The 21390-nt window shown below is 44.4% G+C and overlaps 3 protein-coding genes across 3 annotated transcripts; 2 read left to right on the top strand and 1 right to left on the bottom strand.

Annotated features, from left to right (window-relative positions):
• Nucleotides 1–259: 259 nt before the first annotated feature.
• ttc5 (tetratricopeptide repeat domain 5) lies at nt 260–4867 on the top strand. The gene is made up of 9 exons (XM_061066121.1): nt 260–521; nt 2026–2158; nt 2245–2456; nt 2545–2695; nt 2829–2920; nt 3004–3207; nt 3355–3569; nt 4021–4165; nt 4254–4867. Exons 1-9 carry the CDS (start codon nt 459–461, stop codon nt 4371–4373), a joined length of 1335 nt encoding a protein of 444 aa, XP_060922104.1. The 5' UTR covers nt 260–458; the 3' UTR covers nt 4374–4867.
• Nucleotides 4868–5083: 216 nt separating this feature from the next.
• LOC132995887 (E3 ubiquitin-protein ligase CCNB1IP1) lies at nt 5084–7359 on the bottom strand. Its single transcript, XM_061066122.1, has 4 exons — nt 7063–7359; nt 6829–6975; nt 6042–6216; nt 5084–5255 (listed from the first exon to the last, which is right to left on the bottom strand). The coding sequence occupies exons 1-4, from the start codon at nt 7357–7359 to the stop codon at nt 5089–5091; spliced, it is 786 nt and encodes a 261-aa protein (XP_060922105.1). The 3' UTR covers nt 5084–5088.
• Nucleotides 7360–10944: 3585 nt separating this feature from the next.
• Nucleotides 10945–16317, top strand: si:ch211-212k18.5 (sal-like protein 4). Its single transcript, XM_061066707.1, has 3 exons — nt 10945–11020; nt 12635–15966; nt 16081–16317. Exons 1-3 carry the CDS (start codon nt 10945–10947, stop codon nt 16315–16317), a joined length of 3645 nt encoding a protein of 1214 aa, XP_060922690.1.
• The last annotated feature ends 5073 nt before the right edge of the window (nt 16318–21390 follow it).

Raw genomic sequence — 21390 nt, 5'->3', positions numbered from 1 at the left:
CAGTGTGGAATCAAAGGCAGCTGCCTTCAAATAGTGAAGCATCAAAGGCAGCTGCTTCTAAACAGTGAAGCATCAACGGCAGCTTCCTACATATCAGTGTGGAATCAAAGGCAGCTTCCTCCAAACAGTGAAGCACCACAGGCAGCTGCCTCAAAACAGGGAAGCATCAAAGGCAGCTGTCCCCAAACAGTGAAGCATCAAAGGCAGCTTGCTAAATATCCGGTGGCAGTTCCTGTTGACACCGGAAGTGCCTCTCCGAGCTCCCGCTGCCACGATTTGAGGCTGCTCTCCCTGCATCATCGCATGCTCGGGCACTTGTGGAAAGAAATGACACTTTTCTCCACACGAATCCACATCGAGGCCTCGTATTTGAAACGTTTTTATCCGTGAGTCCGGTCCGTTTCCTTCTTCCGCTTCTCCAGCCTGCGAACAGGCTTCCTGACAGCTTCAGGGAAAAGATGGCGGAAGACGAGAAGAGTGGCGAGCCAGCGACAGACAATACCGAGCTGCAGGGTTTCAAGGCAAGTCCTGTCGTTTGTTAACTAAAAGGAGGTTTAAACCCTCACACAGTGTCTGCAGCTGGGTTGTGTTGCTGAGGGATTGTGTGGCACTTGTTCCTGTGTTGTGTTCCTGTCAGCTTGTTACTATAACAACTGCAATGCTAACTGTATTCTTGCTTTCATCACACTTATTGTAAAAGGTGTGGAGGGGCCACAGATCTTTGATTGGGCCTCATTTATCTACATGATACTTGTATTCTATTAATTATGAGTATTTCTTATTTCTTCTTCTTTCTTTTAGTCACCAGATCGGTATGTCTGGAGGCTTATTGCAGCAAACTAATATGGGCTGGGCAATTTCCCTTGATCAATAATCCATAGCAATATAACCGTCATCAATAGCATTATAACAAAGGTTCAAGATATCCTGACATAAGTCTTTAAACCTTAACAAATTCAAATGTAATATCTATTGAGATGATAATCAATATGGATTTATTTGAAGTAAATATACCTGTCTCCTTGCACTGTGTACCCTGTACAACCTCTACTTCACATCATATGTGATATGTGTTAATATAAACCATATTGATATTATATATCATTTTATTCAATAATATTGTATTTTGCACACCATGTCTACATATTCTTACACTCATAGTATATTATATTATCTGTTGTATAGTCAAATACTTATATTTATACCTCTATGTATCATATCATATTATATCATACTCTTTGTATATCCTTAGTCTATATACACATATTTATACATGTGTACATGTTATTATTATTATATTTACTCTTATTATACTGTTGCTGCCATTATTACTATAAACTGCTATTATATTGGTATAATTACTATCATATATAAATATATATTATGTTATATTATATACTGTACTATTTTTATATATTGTCTAACAATAACATTACCATCATATCCTCAGTACTATTACCATCATCTTGCCACTGCACCTTATCTACCTATTTATCTTGTTTTTTATTTTATTGTATTGTATTGTATTTGATTGTATTCAAATATACCGGCTGCTATGACGACTTAATTTCCCTTCGGGGATGAATAAAGTAATCTATCTATCTATCTATCTATCTATCTTTTATATCATTTTTGGCCATATTGCTCGGCCCCAAATGCTTACAGTCATTTATCAGTAGCCTTATATCTATCTCTACACACCACCAGGACAAATACAAGTGCAAAGATTAAGTCATTTTTAGGGAAATAACCCTAATATAATTATAAATCTGTCTTTCCTCCATATCGAAGTATCTTCACCTTAAGGAAACCCACTCAGACACAGGGAGAACATGTGAACTTTGACCAGGGATTCAAACCAATAGCCTTCTTTGTTCAATAGAGCACATGGTTGTCCTAATTATTCACAAACTCAGTCCTGTGCCACAGGCAGATTAAGCGGTGAGGAAATGTGCCTTTGGTCTATTTTTAATTCCTACCTCCCCCTCCTCCCTCCCTCCCTCTCCATGCTACCTTCAATCACAGGAGCTGGTGGATGAACTGTATAACTTTAGAGACTGCTATTTTGAGACTCACAGCGTGGAGGAGGCCGGACGGAAGCAAAGCGATGTCGTGCAGGAAATGGAGAAGACGCTGAAGAAGCTGGAAGAGAAAGAAGGTGATTGTTAGGTTTTACACAACATTTTCAGTTTGAAGAAAACATCTCTGACGCCCACTGCACCTCACGTACTTCTGTTCTTACAGATGTCTACGAACACAAAACAGAGTTCCTGCTGCAGAAGGGCCGGTGTCTGAACGTAGCTCCAGACTTCAGCGCCGTGGCAGAGAAGTGTCTCTCCCGGGCGGTGAAGCTGGAGCCTGGCCTGGTTGATGGCTGGAACACACTGGGGGAGCAGTACTGGAAAAAAGGAGACTTGATTGGGTCTAAGAACTGCTTCACGGGAGCATTGCAGCAGGTAAACCAAATAAAGAGAGGGTTGTGTGAATATCAAAAGCCAGGATTGAGAACATTTTCAACAATGTGTCTATGTTGCATCTCTGTAGAGCAAGAACAAAGTGTCTCTACGTAACCTGTCCATGGTGCTGAGGCAGCTGCCGGCGGCGAACAGCGACGCACATAGCAAACAGGTGATGGAGAGTGTGGAAATGGCCCGACTAGCTGTCACACTAGATGTCACAGACGGGACTTCCTGGTGTGAGTAGAGTGTTCCTTTAGCTCTGTGTAACAAGGGACCTGAACCCAGATTAAGATTAAATCCAGAAATTATAACAGTCATTATACAAATGTTGCCATCATGCACGTAATTGACCAATATTGTTTTTTATAGATATCCTGGGAAATGCCTACGTGTCCCTGTTTTTCACCTGTGGACAGAACCCTCAGTTGTCTCAGCAAGCTCTTAGTGCCTATGCTCAATCTGTGAGTACACACACAAACAAACACACAACTTCACTTCAAATCAACTACTGCACTAATATTTGACTCCTCTCCCACCTTTGTAGGAGAAAGTGGACAAAGCTGCCTGTTGTTACCCGGAGCTGCATTTCAACCGAGCGACACTATTCCAGTACGAGGAGATGTTCGGCTGTGCGCTTGAAGGCTACAGCCGAGCGGCAGCACTGGACCCGGGCTGGGAGGATCCTCCGGAGAAAGAGAAGACGCTGCTGAAGTATCTGGAGAGAGTCACGGAACTCGTACAGAAAAAGGTCAGAGAAAGGCTGGTCACTTCATTGTTTTTCGTAAGAGAATTAACCTATGAGACACTTTGCTATCCTTTTTTACCACAGGGTGGCAGCACAGTGCAGCCATAGTACTTGTTTAGACACTAACCTTCAGTCTGTGTTTCTCCTCAGGGGACAGTGAAGGCTCGTCGGTTAAGGAACATGCTCTCTAACCTCAACACGTCGGCTTTGGGTCCCTGCTCCTCCCCTCAGTTCCGTTCCCCCAACGGCCGTGTGGGCAGCCTGGAGCCTCGGACTCTTTCCTCCCTGTCCCACGGCCACAACGCTGGGGTGGCCGCCTTGGGGAAGGTGGTGTTCAGCCTGGCCTCTGAGGGTCGCATGTCATTGTGAGTCCCGCTTCTTCTTATCAATAATATTCCACTTATCCTCATGCAGGTTTCTTCAGTCTTTGTGTGATGGTTTGAGAGGCGGTGGACTAGTGGCAGAAACTTGGACTATGGGCAGAAAAGGTCTCTGGTTTGTCTCTGGTTCGACTCCACGGAGAAACAACAACAAGACGAACCTGGATTGATCTGTCCAAAAATCCAAGAGGATTCTCCGTACCCTGTCTAGTGCCCCTGAGCAAGGCACCTTACTCCCCTAACATCTGCTCCCCGGGCGCTGTACACGGCTGCCCACTGCTCTGTGTGTCTGGCACCAGATTAAAAGCAGAGGTTAAATTTCCCCTTGCATGAGTGTGCCTGTGCATGTGTGTGGGATAAATAAATGTATCTTAAATGTATCTTAAAGAAGAGTTCTGGCTTTCGGAAGTAAAATATGAATTTCTCTTTTCCTCAGTGCATTCGGTATGGTGGACAGCGAGGAGACCTGTATGGTGGTGATGGTTTACAACACAGCGAACAGCTGGGGTGTGTTGATAGGAGACAGTGTAGTCATTCCTGAACCTCAGCTCAAACGACACAGTATAACACATAAAGACAAGGTCAGTGTTTCGTGCATTTTGTCAGAAAATTGACTGAAAAACGTCTGATTGTCTGACTTTGACTTGTCGCCTCTCTCCTCTCTGACAGTCGTTTGACTTCAGGAGTATACGAGTGGACTCGCCTCTGCTGCTCATCGTCAACGGAAAGAAACAAAACGTCAACAGTCAGATCGCTGCCTCCGTCAGCTACAAGCCTCAGTGTGAATAAGCCGAGCAAGAATCAAGAGGACCAATCTTTTTTTTCTTCTTTCTGCTGGCAAAGCAAGAACAGTCTGGATATTTATGGAAGTTTGAAGTTTCCAACGTTTGTGCCTGTTTTGTTTTTTAATTATGTAAGTTTCACATGGTCTCTAGAGACAACTTGTTTATATTTATAAATATTTCTCTTTTTTTTTGTATTCTGTTGCGCAGACGTGGAGTTGATTTTTTTAAAATGAATGAACCTGTTATGACGACAATGTGATGTCAAAGTTATGAATTAAGTTTATTTTAACATTCTTTGGGTTTAGCTCAACCAGTTTACCTGCCACTTTGGTGCTGAGCCGTTACAAACTTCACAATTCACACAATTAACTGTAATTATTCAGAAACGTCAATACAAGGAAGTGAAGGAAGTGTTTATGCTGACCTTATTTCATGTCACCTTACAGTATATGCTTGTCTGTCTACTGCAAGAAAATACAAATGGCAAATTGAAAGACACTGGCAGGCTGGAGGTGCTCAGTTAATATTGTATTTTAATGACTTGCACTGGACTTTAAAGTGAATCTACAATATAAACCCGACAATTCTTATTGTCCAAAACCACATCTCAGGCTCAAAATCCATCACAAAAAATAACCTGAGGCAAAAAACTTTCAACTTAACATTAAACCACAACAATTGGGTGACTAGAGTAATGGCGGTTATGAAACCTGCTCCTCTCAGTGCTTCTTGATGAATGGCCGGCCTCGCTCCCTGGTGGGGGAGCTGAACTGGAAGAAGGTCTTGGTTCCTTCGGCCTCCAGGCAGGAGAAGAATCGAGTGTCCACATCAGGGCCCATGAAGTGGAACTCGGGGCTTCTCTGGGGAGACGCTGCTCGGGCCGTCCCTGGGTGACACACAGCAGGTTCAGGGATTGTCTTTCATTGTTGCTCCGAATTAAAATTCCCTGACATAGACAATCAGCTCATTACTCCCACGGTTCTTCCTACACAACAAAACACCTACAGCTGTGTCTTCCTTTGTGCCAGTTAACATTATTCTTGCTGAGCTTCCTTCCTCTTCTCATCCATCAGCGTGGGCACAATGCGACAAGTGTCTTTATAAAAGCATTCAAAGTTTTTATTCACATCTGTACTGGATTAAGTTTATTTGTTTTTCTCTACCGGACACAATGTCTCATAGTGCAACTGACGGTATCTTTCATTTTCGGGATTTAATAAATATGTCCTACAACCAGAAACTGGATAAATTTCTTCCCAGAACCCACTGTCACATCTCTGCTTCATAAATGACTGGATTATTAAATGATGAATCGAAATTGCTGAACAGTGAAGAGTTTTCTTTCAAATAATCATCTCAGAACTGATATCGTTGTTTAAACTTAAATGGGATATTATTTGATAAACAAGTGAGTAAGAAATACTTGTAAGTATCAAAAGTCTTTAAGTTTCCGTAGCATTTAAACATGGAGAATTGGAAATAATATAATAATGTTCCTTGTCTATGAAGAAAAGGACTGAATTTGTGACCTGATAAACCCTAAACTTCTACAAGCCACCTGAAACGTTTTGTTCTCTCAGGGTAAAATGGCATTAAAGCATCTATCAATTCAAAAGTAAAGTTTTAAATTTGTCACAGCCTTAATCTGAGTTGAAATTGATGAAGTTCTTACCTGTGATGAAGTCCCGATGTCCTGGTTGTGGCTGCACATCTCTTTCCCCAACTCCCACCACCATGTTGCGCAGCCTCAGAGAGTCGTACAGCCCCTGGAGCTTCTGATGCTGTCGGTTCCTGTCCATCAGCTTCTCAGACACCTCACTGTACTTCCTCTTGTACTCCTCCATCACCTGACGGGAAAAAATTTGATTTATTCTTTTGAATTTATGAAATTCTACATCAGATTTCAGATTATGAAGTTTCTGTCCTATGGTCCTGGGCATCGACACAGGACCAACAATCATTCAAATTAAGAAATATCAAAATAGAGACATGTTTTACTCCCATTTCTACTTTTTGGGATAATCTAAGATCAAGAAAAGAGAGATAAAGACTGTAGTCTTTAGATTCTACTCTTCTCATCTCATTATTATATACCAACCAACTGTCCATCCCTTTACTGGCTATACTAGCCCCATGCATGGACTTTACCACTACATATTCTTATATATTTATTTATGTATATATTTTTGTTGTTTTATATATATATATTTTATTGTATTTTCCACTCCAGCAGCACAACAAGACTTCCCTACTGGACACTGACACAATCACATCATTGCATCCTATTCCTGTATCTGTATATATTCTCCGTATGTGATTTATGTATGTATGTCAGTGAGGTGTTTAAGTGTTAACTGTATAAGCTACTGGATGATCTGAATTTACCTCGAGATTAATAAAGTATCCATCTATCTATCTAGTCATTCTTATATCATGTGTAAAACAAAGTTGTGATTTACTTTCTTCTGGGAATTGATCTCCCCTCTCATGGTGGTGAGGTCCAGCTCTCTGCTCTGGTTCTGCTGGTTCAACACCTTCTCCATCTGCTTCAGCTGCGACTCTGCCCGGGAAAGACTGTACTCTTGGTACATACGCTCCTGATGGACCTGTATACAAATAACAAAAAAATTGATATCGGCAATTCCAGGTTCTCAGACACAGATTGGAGCAGTTCATAGACAGAGAGATTTGACCTGATAGCTCCAGAAGGCCAGAGCACGGGCACTGATGTCCAGCACGATGTCCGGACGCAGACCTGCCAGCACCATGGCCTTGTACTCCTCGGAGGGCGACAGCTCCGTCCTCACGATGTCCAGCTTCCCGGAGAGAGCAGAGGAGCAGGCCGGGCAGCTGACAGGAGAGTGGCTGAACTCGCCCGACCCGTGCTTCTCACAGAAGACGTGAGAGCAGGCGGTGACCCAGGCGAAGCCGCTCAGCTTGGTGCGGCACTTTGGGAAGTTGCACAGGAGTGTGTCGTCGCAAAGGGACATGGCTGAGGAGAGTAGAGGACAGACACATCGTGAAAGGAATTCATTTGGTTTTCAAATCAAAATCTGTTTATTGAAGAATTTTCAATATATATAAGTGCAATGATGAATGGACATAACAGAGACAGGAGGTAAACATGAGTACAACAATCAACACCAATGTGTCCAGACAGACTGGATTGGGCAATATAACTTCAGGAACAAACAAAAAAAAAAAAAACACAAGGTAACAACAGAAAGAGGGAAAACAGCAAAAAAAACAAAACATGCAACGTTATACAGAAAAGAAAGAAAATATATCAAATAAATTCTTCATTTGGTTTTCAATCAACATGTATTTGTGTGATTTCAATTTAGTTAAATTTAGGGAGTCAAAATCACTACATTTTGGATTGAAAACGACACTTTAATAATTAACTTTTATTCATGTATCTTGTTTTATCACTAAATGCTGAGTTGATGTTACTTTTGTTAAGATTTCAAGCTTTTCTCTCCACTCATTGTTTTCTTGAGAATATTGTAAGTATGACAATAACTAGAGTTTAGAATGTGGCCATTGTTAACATATAGAAGCACTGTCTTTGAAACCCACTTTTAAATGAATGAAAAATATATCTTACTCTCATTTAACTCTCAACCCTCTCAAATGTAATCATTAAAAACTCATTTTTTGTCAAGGTTATATACTTATGTACAACTCAAATCTAACTTTCACAGATTCCCCATCATGTAAATAATAAAGCAGCATTACTTTAGTTAGCAGCTTGTCCCACTGTTTATATTTGACCTTATAACTTATTTCCAACATATGAGATAAGGAAACACTAAATAGGTCAAACACATCCCTGTGTTCTATGACGACGTGTGAATGTAAGTTTAAGATGTATGGCTAATTAGCAAGCTAGCTAGTTTTACATCCACTGCAATGAAAGGTTAGCAATAGCATGCTAGCTTAATCATAGTTTCACTTAAAACTAAACATTTAATTATACTCAACTGTTGAAAAACACGCTCTGGCTTTTACAACTAATCTGTCTGTTGAGTTTAATCCGACGTAAAAGCCTGAATTTAACTTTTATTTGAGAGTTAATCTCGGGAAATGTACCAACCAACCTGTTGATGCTAGCTCTTCCTCTTGCAGGTAGCAGCAGGTGACGCTGGAGGAATGCTGAACTCTGATTGGCTGATTGCAACCAATAGCAAAAACAACTAAAAATAGTTATTTCAATTCTAAATATAGATTTATATATATATATATATGAATACAAAGTCATCTTCAGTGTATATTGTTATATAAACTACCTTCTTCAGAAAAGGCTTATAACACTATTGGGACATATTTACCCTAGTTATGAAGATATTTGTCTACTTTTAAAATACTTATCTTCCGCTATCTGTATTTTCTGCTCCCTGTAGTTTATACTCTCACTCTATTACATTTGTACCTTTTCAGTCATATAATAACTGTACTTATAGTTATGAAGTTTTGTAGTTATGAAGATATCTTTCTACTTTATAAATACTTGTATTCCTCTATCTATATTTTCTGCTCCCTATAGTTATATATACTTCCACTCTTTTACATTTGTACCTTTTCAGTCATACAATAACTATACTTTAGATTAATATTTACATCTAACACATACAATCATCTTATCAAACTTGATGCATCTATGGGTGAAACTACCAAACAGTAGACTTGTGGCCTATATGAAATTGTTGAATTTGTATTTAACAAACTTCCTACATATTAAAAATACATTGATGCTATTGTAGCTTGTAAGCAGACGTAATAAGTAAATAGTAAAACTAGGCCGATGGCAACTCTTTAAACAGTTGCATTTAAAATAATACTTTTACTTTAGGTACTTTAAGTTCATTTTGTTGACAATACCTTTTTAGTTGGCTTTCATTTAAGTGACATTTTGAATTCTGGATTCTGACTTTAATTTGATATCTTTCAATGTGGTAATGCCTGTTTCCTTGAGGAGATTAAAACCACTTATTTGACTTTGGCCTTACCTCCTTTCCATTTGTTTTCTATGTGACACTAATTAGCTTTAATGAAGTCGGACACTTTGTTAAGCCCCCCCAGACTGTAACCCTTTAGATAAATATTCCCACAAATCAAATAAAGCCCTATACAGTCTATGTTTCTTACCCGCGGTCTCTGAGTGGATATATGTATAATGTGAGACACCAACTTAAATATGGCCCTTCTCCTCCTCCTCCTCCTCCTCCCCCCTTTTCTCTCTCTCTCTCTCTCTCCCTTTTATCCATTTCTCCACGTGGTACAGGAGTAAAGGCAGGGGGTGAAAGAGGGGCATTGTGCTGTGCAGCAGTGGATCCGGGGGTTCATAGTGCGAGAGGGGAGATGCTCACTCAACTGTGTCCAGCACGCCATTGTCAAAGATTCCCATCTATTCTCTGCCTTTTAAATAGAGCTCCAGTGTAAGATGCTTTTTTTAGGGGGGGAGTGAGAGGGAGGGAGGGAGGGGGTTTATTATGCGGCTGGTGATAACACACGAAATACATGCATGCATGTGTGGATGCTGTGTGGCCCCTCTCCCAGAACAGCAGCCACTCACTGCACTGTTGTTGATAATTGGCCCTATAGAAATCAAAGCGTAGAAATATTGCCTGCACACGCCACGTTGGGCCAAATAACAGCTGGGATCATGGATTTTTTTTTTTGACTTTTTGCAAATGGAGCCCTGCACCTGCCAGTCAATTATTATAACCACATGATCTTTGATAGGATTAAAAGCACAGGACACCTGAGGGAACCCTGAACAGATGTCACCTGTTAGACTCCTTACATACATGTTGCATGTTGATTTCCCCTCTCCATGATGTGTTCTACCCTGCAATGATTTAAAACATGTATCACAACCAGCAAACAAACAGTCAATTCCTAGGCTACCCCACTTTTAATTGGTTTCCCTCTGTGTTCCAGCAGCTTTGACACCTCATTGTCATATTGGAAGTTTATAGCTGCTGTGAGTGTGTAAAGACAAAATAAAGCTGGGCAGACAGAGAAAGAGAGAGGACCGGGGAGGCTGTGTTACACGCCATTGAAATGCAAATATCAGTGAGGAACAAGGAGTGGTTCTGTGTGTATGAGTGTGTATGGCGTGTGTGTGTGTTCCTGTGTGTGTGTGTATGCATGTGAGAGTGTGTGTGTGTCCTGTATGTGCATGCAGAGCGAGGCAGGAGTGGGAGAGGAGGGGCGCAAATTGGACAAGTTTTTTGGGGGAGAAGAGACTTTAGAGAAGCAGCCACACACACACGGTGGATCCATCTGACTCGGTGCAGACCTGCGGGTTTTTCACTCACCTTTCCGAATCCTCTCTATCTCGCTTCTCCCACAGCAGATCGCTCTCTCGACCCCTTCAATTGATTTTGATATCATTTCGATTTCATTATTTTTATGAAAGGAACTTTTTTTTTGTTTTGTTTTTAAATTGGGACTTTGGACGCGCGGATGCTTCCAGGAGCGCGTTTCCAAGTGCGTAAAAAAGACCCCCAGTGCCTTGTGCCATTCGACCCACCACGGATGCCCCCCCTCTCTGTGGGACTCAGTGAATCATGTCACGCCGGAAACAGAAGCGACCCCAGCATCTCGTTAACGCGGACCTGGGTGGGCCACGGCTGCTCTCTCACGGTAAGAAACTTCCATTTCATTCAAAGGGGGGAAGCTGCGGGTCCCAGGGAGAGAAACGTGCATGTGCATTTCAATCGGAGTCAGAGAGAAACTTTAGAGTTAAATGTTTGTGGGTTTGTGGTTTGCATGTTTGCATGTTGTGTGTGTGACTGCTGCTCTTTGGTTTTCACGCAGGCCCGTGCGTGGCCACATTCCTGCAAACGCACCTGATTTAATGCAATTTAAAAATGTTTTATAAAAAAGTTTGTCTCCTGCTGATTCACTCCCAGCTATGGGCCCCACTAAATGGAGGCCAATAAACTTGTCCCTGTGAAGTGAAGAGAGGAGGATTAACTAACATACATCTGTGGCCATTTTCATGTCCAGGAAACCAACAGGCTGCTCCGAGCTGACTGCTGGAGCTCTTTGATTAGCACTGAGCTCCCTCTTATTTGTTAACAATAAGGTGCAACGGGTGGGGGGGAAGGGAAGACAGTGTTTTTGGTCAAGATTAATCTTCCACCCTGCTATTCTCTTCTTCTTTTGCCATGCTTTTCTTCCTCATGCACCCCTCTCCCCCCTACTTTCCACCTCCTCAATACCTTCCTCCCCCCTCCTCCTTTCTCCCTCTTCCTCCCCCCCCTCCAGCCCTATTGACTGTATACTCCTTCACAGTTGGGGGGTGGATGGGAAAAAAAGATTGAGAGGGGATAGAGAGATTGCCCTTGTACTGTGCTGCAATGGGACGTAGATTCAAGTGCATGCATGTGAGAGTCCCTGCAGGTAAACTTCCACAAATGAAAGTGGAAGTTTAGATTTATTTATGTGTGGCCTGCGGGTTCAGGTTTGTTTATAAGTCACCGGGAAGGAATTCCACTGAGGTACAGTCTTTCATTCCATCACTATATCTCTCCAGGAGGGAATAGTTAGTTTGTCTCTCCATTGTTGTTACCCTCCCCCTTCTTTTTCTGTTACCTCTTTCTCACTCTGTGCTCAAGATTCTGAAAGAATTTGACCCCTGAGCGGCAGAGGTCAGATTAGTTGACCAATCAGAGTGTCTGGACAGTGCCCAGAACCCTTAGCGTGGCCTGACCCTTGACCTCCACTGTGACGTAAGGGGGGATGGGTGAATAGGGAGATGAAAGACGTAACTGCTACAGGGAGGGGGTGGGTTAAGAGGGGTTATGGGTTGTCTTGGTGATGCCCATTGTCCTCTAAAATGTGTTGCCTTAGCAACAAGGTGGTCTGTAAGCTTTTTTGTGTGTGCAAGATGTTTGAGGAGTTTTGCTGCGGAGAACACAGATTGAGACGAGACATTACAAAGACTCATAGACTGCAGAGTTTCTTCCACTTGTTTATTTGCTTGTTCAAGGCCATTTCCTAGCAGGCATTTCTTGTGAAGGTGAAACAGGATCTCCTGGTTCTGCACACAAATCTCAAAACTAAATTTGTAAACAGCGACTGGAAACAATTATATAAACAAAGTTTGTAACCGAGGCAGAAAGTTTCAAAGGATTTGTGCACTTAGTTATTTGAAAACATCCTGCAGAATAATGTTCATGCAATGAAAAACCGATTTTCAGACTTTTACAAAGTTCTGAGCATCCTTTTTTTTTTTTTCCTGTCAATCCTCAGATGACCACCTGGGAATGAAGTCACCGTCCACATCTCTGGGCTCTGAAGTGACATCATCAGGATCATCGTCCTCATCCCCCACCTCTCTCCAGGACTGCCAGCCGCCTCTGGCCCCCCGCCCATCCCCCGGTGGGCTCCACGCGCCCTCCTTACCCAGCGAGAGCTCGCCTCCTCCCCATTGGCCCAGCCACATCGCCCCCTACACCACATCCCTCCCCAACACCCACTCTTCCCTTTCCCCAGACTTCCCTCACCCCTCGCTGTCTTCCCAGACTCACTCGCCTCCTCCCCTTGGTCAAACCTCAGGTTCCCACAGCCTGTCCCACCAGGGAAACTCTCACTCCACCATGACCTCCCCACCAATGGGCAGCTCGGCCACCAACACTACCTCCTCCTCGTCCTCCTCCACATCCTCTCAGTTTGCGCTGCCTAACCGGGACAGCACCAGTCCGGGTCAGCAGATGTCCTCCATCTCTCCGGGGCTGCAGGGACAGCTCCAGGTGCCTCCGACCCTGGCTGTACTCCTAGAGGAGCTGAGGGTTTTACAGCAGAGGCAAATCCACCAGATGCAGATCACAGAGGAGATCTGTCGGCAGGTTCTGAGGCTGGGAGGGGCTGTCTTCGGACAGGATGTTAACGCACAGCAAAATGGATCAGAAAGAAACCAGAAGTCATCCGGAGCAGTGTGTTCATCACCAACACACCCTTCCACTGCTACTCCAGTGTCCACAGCCTCATCATATTTGACAGGCCTTCCATCTTCCCTCTTCCCCAAGTCCGCCACCTCCAAATCAGGTGCTTCACACGTTAATGGCAGCAGAGCTTCATCCTCCTCTACCACTTCCTCAATACCTTCCTCTTCTTCCTCATCTATTTTGTCCTCCATCGGCTCGTCTGTCGCCTCCCTGCACCCACTGTCCTTATCACTGGGCCTAACGCCACGCTACCTCCATGAGAAATCGTCGAACACTTCCTCATTCAGCCACAGCAACGGTGTCAGCTTCCCTACTCCTCCGCTTCCCACCACCAGCCTTTCCCAGGAGCTACAGGCCAATGCCGCGGCCGCCTTAGCTGGACGCCCTCAGCACGTCTGCCGTTACTGTGGGAAAGTGCTGAGCAGTGATTCGTCCCTCCAGATCCATCTCAGGTCACACACGGGTGAAAGGCCCTACCAGTGTCCGGTCTGCTTGAGCCGTTTCACAACCAGAGGGAACCTCAAAGCTCATTTCCTGCGACACAGAGAGCAGAACCCGGAGCTGTCCCTCTCCCTGTTGCCCCCAGCCCTGTCTGAGCAAATGCTGGCTCCTCCTGCAGCCATCCAGAGAAGGAGAAAACGGCGGGCTGATGATGACGAGCCATTTAATGCAGTGAAAGGCAGTGTTCCCGGAATGACAGAGAGCATGTCTTTAGGATTCCCACCTGGTGCATCCACCCGGCCCTCCCCATCCTCTCTACCTCTGCCCCCCACGGTGGACATGGCCCTGCTGTCCACGGCTCATTCACTGCTGCAGCTGAACAGAGCCTCAGCTGCAGCCGCTGCCAGTGCATCAGGCCCTCTACTGTCTTCCTCTTCCTCCTCTTCCTCCTCCATGGGAAACCACTTTAAAAGTGTAAAGCAGCAGCGTTTTGATGAAAACACACCTCCTCACTCTGCCCTACATTCAACCTCCCCATACTCCCAGCTGGCCCACCTCCCTAAGATACTATTCCCTGGAGGTACTTCCCCTCATCACCTTGCACTTCTGCGGCCTCCGGGCCACCCATCCAGCCCCCACCTCACTTCTCATCAGCTACCCTTCCCCTTCCCACCTTTCCCCAAACCATCAACCTCGTCTCCCACCTCATCCTCTCCCACCACCTCTACCCAGACCTCTGACACCTCCAAGTTGCAGCGTCTGGTCCAGAAACTCGAGAAGGGAGGTTCTTCCTCCTCTTTCTCTGCCTCCTCTTCATCCACCTCCGCACAAACACTTGCCGAAGCCAATAGGGACACATATGGTCATGACCTGACCACCACCTCCAGTGCCTATCGCAGGGAAATGTTGGCCGCACTCGGCCTGAGCCCAAGTACCACTATTGCAGGACTAGTGACCAGCCAGGGCTACTCAGTTTCAGGCACACCAACTACCACCACCGCCCCTTCTATGCCTAGTACCCAGGTTCCTAACCAGTGTGGCGTCTGCTTGCGTGTCCTCAGCTGCCCCAGAGCTCTGCGTTTGCACGCGGCCACACATCTGGGAGAGCGTCCATTCCCCTGTAAGCTGTGTGGACGCTCCTTCTCCACGAAGGGTAGCCTAAGGGCTCACCTGGCCACTCATCGTGCAAGACCGGCAAATGCCCGTGCCCTGAACTCCTGCCCGCTGTGCCCACGCAAATTTACAAATGCCTTGGTTCTTCAGCATCACATTCGTTTGCACCTGGGAGGGCAAATACCCCCTGATGAAGACATGCCCCATGAAGATGGTGCAGAAACAGAAAGTGCCGTCTTCGATGATGGTGAGAGCGACGCCTTCGGCTCCCCGTCTAAAGGCCAACAGCTCCTTCCCTTGGCTTTGACGATAGGCTCCAAGTCGTCAAGTGATGTGCTCAAGTTAGGGCCCACTTCTAAACAACCCACAGCTGCTGATGTTACTACTGTGAAGATGGAGGAAACTGAGGGCTCGGCACTCAGTGTTAGTCCGCCCATGACCCGTAATCCCCCTACAGCAGGAGCTGAAGACCCCCTGCGTCTGGGAGACAACGCCCCAGCTGATGGTGGCATGAACAGCCCAGAAGACGAGACCCCCACTGACCTGGGCATCAACAGCCCTTTCAAAGCACCCACAGCTAGCTCTCAGTCAGCTGGAATGAATGAAGATCCAGAGGCAGATGACACCCCTCTTTCTCTCTGTGTCTCGAAGCCTCGGGTAGAAAAGGATACACCGCAGAAAGAGGTCTGTGTGGATGAAGCCAACGCCACAGACGAACCCACGACCGCGACGGATTCTACCCCAAAACCCCAAGCTGCAAATACCTCACCTGCACTCACCCCTCCTGCCAGCCCCAAAGCTGTCCCAGAAGGAGAAGAGGCCGGTGGAAGTGTCCCACAAAGCCCACGGGAGGGTAAAGGGAAGGGGGAGACCATCACACCCAGGGAGACTTTGCCAGCTTTGGATCCAGAGGTGGACAAAGACACCGCAGGGGACGGGGGTAACAGTGTTCCAGAAAAGCCTTCAGCGAGCCCAGAGCCCTCTGCCCCAGCAGCAGCACCACAGAGCCAGCCCCCCCGATCAGACAAACCCTACAGCTGTACCCACTGTGGAAAGGCCTATGCCAGCCGGAGTGGACTCAAGGTAAGAGTCAATAATGTGCTTTAGTCTTAACTCGTGGTTTTTTTTATTATTTAATTTTGTTGTACTTTTGGACTCGTGTGTAAACGTCTGTTGTGTTGTATCTTTCTCCAACAGGGACATATGAAGACTCACCCTGGAGCCTTGACCAGCACCCCCACCCCCGCCCCTGCCCAGACCAATGACAATGACATTGCAGAGGATCACAGCTCACATGCAACCAATAAGAACCCGACTCAGCAAGATGATAAGCAGGGATTGGCTGAATCCCCCAAGAAAGGTGACAGCACGGATCCTCTACCAATCAGTGTTGGCGCTGAAGTGGCGGACGAGCCTATGGACGCTACTGTGTAGTTATTAATGTCGAATGGCTGCAGTATGATTTTTAAAGGGTCCTGACAAGGGAATGTATTTTTTGTTTTGTTGGATTAGATTTTGTTTTTAGAGTTATTAATTCAAGTTGTACCTTTTTGTATTAGGCAAATAGATCTAGTTTATATCGTAGCACCATTACAAGAGACTTTTGAATGTAGTGTTTTAGGTATGTATTTTTTTTTGTATTTCAAAGACCACAGTGAGGCCTTATCTTACACTCTTACACAGCGCTGTCATGATGACAATACATTTTTTTTTGCTGACACCTACTTCAGCGTGAAGCTGAGTTAAAAACACACACACACACACACAGTGGAGGGTCCAGAATTTTACAAAAAGGAACTCCATACCAAAACAGGCCAGATTACAAATGGCCAAAGTTTGTAAATATGAGCTGCGGTTGTGTTTTATGCCTTTTTGTTGTTACTTTCTTCTTTCTTTTCTTTTTTTAAATGTGATGCTGCTGAACGCATGTTTCTGATGTGCGTTGCACTGTGAGCTGCCGAAACATCCACTGGAGCAAACGCATGCTAGCAATGAAGATAACCAAGATGATGATGATGATGATGATGAAGATGATGATGGCGATGATTGTGTTAGATTATCAGTACTGTATCTACAGCTGTACCCTCTCCTAGCAGCAAATGACCTTATCCATACTGATGATTGTAAATGTTTCTATTGTTGTTGATCTGCAGCGTCACGCCGACAACAAAGATGAGCCCCGTCCGTTATAACCCCCCCCCTCCTTCTCCTCCTCTTTACCCGCCCCCCCCCCCCCCCCTCTCAAAGCACTTGAGAGTTTTCGTCTCCTGCAGAAATTGTCTGCACTCACCGCATTCCTGCTCAGCCCAGTTTAGGATTTGTACGCTTTGCTTTGACCCTGTGTAAACCCCACTTGTTAAAACCCAAACTTTTTTTGTTTGTTGTAGCGATGACACGGTTTGTTCCCATGATTCCCCAAATGTGATGTGTAAAAGATAAATAAAACAATGGCGATGTGAAGAGGAGACCTGTGTGTGGCTCGTCTGTGGAGGTTCTTTTACTCGAATGTGTGTGGGTTCAGTTGGAGCCTGTGAATTCAATTATCTGCTTCAGTATTCTGTTTGCATGACTCGTCCTCTGTGTGCGCCTGCATGTACGCTCAGCTTTCTCATGTTTGTTCCAGCTCTGGGATTCGGGGGAGTCCTTTGTCCAGGGACGCTGGCAAGGCTGTCTCTTAATTCTGCCTTTTTTTGCCTTCAGTGTCTTTTTAATATGTTTCAGTTCCCCAGTACTGTGTGTGTGTATGTGTGTGTGTGTGAAAAGGATAATCAGAGCCTGTATGAGTGTGATTGAGGGTGCAGCTGTAGAGGCCGCCACCTCCCCTCCCTCCCCTCCCTGTGTCATACTCTCTTTCATACGCACTCTCTTTCATTTTCTCTTTCATTTCTCTCCCTCACTCTTTCTACTCACCCCATCACCCCTGTACTCCCCCTCTCACACCCCGTGTAATGAGCTGACACACAGGAAGCTCTAATCCTCACACAATGCCATCCCTCTTCCCCCCAGAGTGACTGGGAGCGGGACAGGGGGCAACAAGGACCAACCTGGCCCAGCTGTCCCCAAAATGGCCGCCTTTAATCCCTCCAGTTTTTTAGCTTACATGGGGCTCCCCGAAACCATGACAACCAGTAACCGAGGACAAGAATGGCCAGGGCAGAAAGCAGGACAAAGGGAGTGAAAGGAGCCATGTGTGAGAAGTTTGTCCACATGCGTTCACCAGCAACAAGGGATGTGTCTCAATCAAAAAGGGACTTAGAAAAAAGTACGTCTATTAAATAGTTTAGAGAAAAAGGTAAAGAGGGCGAGGTGCAGACAGAAGTCCACAGGTGATGGCTGCAGACTTTGATCACAGGAAACACATTCATCACTCGTCAATAAGCGTTAATCAATCAGTCATCTTCAGTGAGAAGGACAAACGCTGCTGAAGGTGTGAAAGGCCATGAAACCTGAATCTTAAGTGGAAGGACATTAAAGGAGCAACAAAACAGTTGTTTATCGCACATCAACCTTTAATTAATCAGATGTTTGGTAATTAGTTTCCATTTAACTGAAATATAAATACATCTCCAGATGCTGTTTTTTGAATTAATTCGCTTATCAGATAATTTTTGTATTTGTTTTAAAGAAAAATCTGAAATAGAAACATTTTATTTAGTCCTGTAGCCTTTCTGAGCACAATGTACAAATATAATATATGAAATGTGAGGCAGATTATAATGTTTAAAACAAATATAAGTGTTTGTTAATGTTTTAATCAGCGGCTGATGTATCAGCAGACAATACAATAAAACTGTTACTATATCATGTCTACGTGTGAAACAATACTGAACCTGAATATGTCCCTACAACTAGTATGTTACAAAGGACATAAATATTATGTATGCATATACAGTATGTATACATATAAACAATATCAGAATAAAGTCTAAGTGAAGTGAAATAGATATTGGATCCTGAAAAACATAATGTGGGGATGTTTTATGATATAGTTTATTTTCCTAAAACTCATTTTAAACTTATACAGATGTCAGTGGGAGACACACTCATAAATCCATGTGCTATTTTTACAATCCACAAGATGGAGCCATGGTCCATAGTTTTGAAATCCAATGAGTGAGGTATTTGTAACTACATTTGATCATTTTGTATTTAACTGACTGAATTAGTACTTTATTATTCCGTCTTACACAGAAACAAAGTTGTGTTTATTTAATTGTATATTATCTATTTTATTGGTAGTTGCCCAGTAAAGTATACTGTGCTTTTGAATGGTTGTCCTGCTGTTGAGAGGCAGATTTAACCTCCATAGAGAGACTTTGAGAAAGATTTATGAAATCATTCATCACTCACATCCATAGAAAACACATCTTCCTCCCACCATTCATGCATCTATTTAAGAATCACTGTATGGACTAATGGTTGTTTCACTAAATCAACTCAGAAGTGTATTTGCATAACAACATCTCTAATCACCGCACCATCCATGTGACGTTAATCAAAGTGCTGCCATCATCCTCCATCCATCAGTGGTGATATCCCTCCTCACATCCTCACCCCCCCACCCACAGCCTGACCCGTTTCCTTGGTAGTAAAACGCGTCGAGGTGGAAGAAGTAGCGCATAAAAGCCACAAGTGCATCAGCTGAGGAGCAGAGGTGGGAAACCACGGAGCAGGAACAGGAGGGAGCCGCTGCGTAAAGACGCACGTAAAGGATCAGAACCGAGAGGAAGACAGCAAGAGAGGAAGGAAGATAACAGAGGAGCTGGCGAGGAGATGGTGAATTATTGATTTTAGATCCCACCTTTTTCTTTTTTTGGTGTGATTCTGCTGCAAACGGAGCTGAGACGCGTCTGGAGAAGGTGAGAACTTTTCTTTTCCTGTATCTGCTCAATGCTGCTTTTTAACCTGTGATTCACACCAGGTAACACTGGTGGTAGCTTTACAACACACTTCATATATCATTTATTATTTTATAGATGTCATTCCACTTGTAGTTAGAGATCTGTAAACTGAATCACTTCATTGAAAAGTGATTCATCTGAGGACTTTTACCCTGTTTATTATTTTAGGAGGAAGTATCATCAAACCAGAGAACACAGTAAAGGCTAAGTAGGAACTGGACATCCTGCAACCAGCTGATTTTCTCCTCTGACATCTCAGTGTCCCAATCCAATTTCTATAAAATAAACCAAATCCACTTGATCATTAATTAGTCAGACAGATTCACCACTGCACACTTGATTGGAGAGCACTTCATGGATCCAGGATGTAATCTTGAGTAGCTCAGGAAGGACGACTTATCAGCAGCTCCTGGACCTTGCTCTCTGTCTCTCTCTCTGTGGCAGGGGCCTCACCTCTGAGTGTCTCCGGCTCACGTTTGATCATTTCCAGGCAAGCTCACATCTACTGTCCTTTCTCCTTTGCACCCTTCCACAGTCCCAGTCCCTCACGAGCCCACGTGCTGCTGATCTGCTGCTGCTGCCTCAAGGTAATGTGAACTACTCCGACACTCACTTAAATCGACAGAAAGTTGTGTTTGTGTGCACGTTGAAACCCGGTCAGCTCATATCTCTGCCTTTGAATAACTTATTTAGCCTTTTCTGTTTCCTAGCTTGAGCTCATTGTTCTTCCTATCTAAGTCTTTCTGTCTGAACTACTAGGAATTTCAAGTTCTTGGTTCATTTGATCAATCTCACGTTTGGTTCTGCTCATTAAGAAAAGCTTGAGCGGCTCAGAGGTCATTTTCTAAGTCAGCCGGGTTCAAACTTGGATATATTTGGTTGAAACGTGACGATTCTTGAGCTGAAAGAGTTTAAAGGTCATGGAAATCTCCTTGAAACAACTGCTGTATCTACAATCTTAATATATCCTGGGTTCCTCTCAACCAAGAAACTGTTTTCAGCACATTTGCACTATTTGTCGATAGCCCTCGTGTCATACTTGGCTTTGAGGAAGCACTCTCTCACACTTAAAATCGCATTATCAGTATACGAGAGTGTTGCAACCTGATAACGCAGAGTGACGCTGCCTTCTTGAAGCGGGGAGGTGAGTGAGCACGCTGCCTCACATGTGCCTGTCGCATCATTAAACTCCAGAGGATCATGAACTTTGGAAAACATGTGACCAGCCTCGGTGCTGACGCTCTATATCTCGGTGGATTGCTGGGTGGCCGTGAGTCAGAATGTGCGTCTTGGCCTCGTAATTCTTCCTCAGCTTATGGTTACTAGCGAGGAACCGGCCTTTTTAGACATGCCACATGTTTGCTCCGCTCCCCCCTCTCTCTGTCAATACACTCAACCTCAAAAGGCCATTTGCTGTGGGGCCTAATGGCTCCGCAATCCACAAAACTGCTCTCAGATCCACCAGTGTCCACACCGGTGCCGTATTATGATTTTTTGCATATTTGTTCCCACATTAGCGCCTGCAGCATGTAAACATATCTTTGTTTGACTAGATTCGGACAGGATTGAAACAACACGGGTATTTGCCGTCTGCTGTCTGTGACAA

The sequence above is a fragment of the Limanda limanda genome, chromosome 22 (assembly GCF_963576545.1).
Source record: "Limanda limanda chromosome 22, fLimLim1.1, whole genome shotgun sequence".
Lineage (NCBI taxonomy): Eukaryota > Metazoa > Chordata > Actinopteri > Pleuronectiformes > Pleuronectidae > Limanda > Limanda limanda.
The sequence above is the reverse complement of the archived record's forward strand: the minus strand, read 5'-3'. Positions and strand labels throughout refer to the sequence as shown.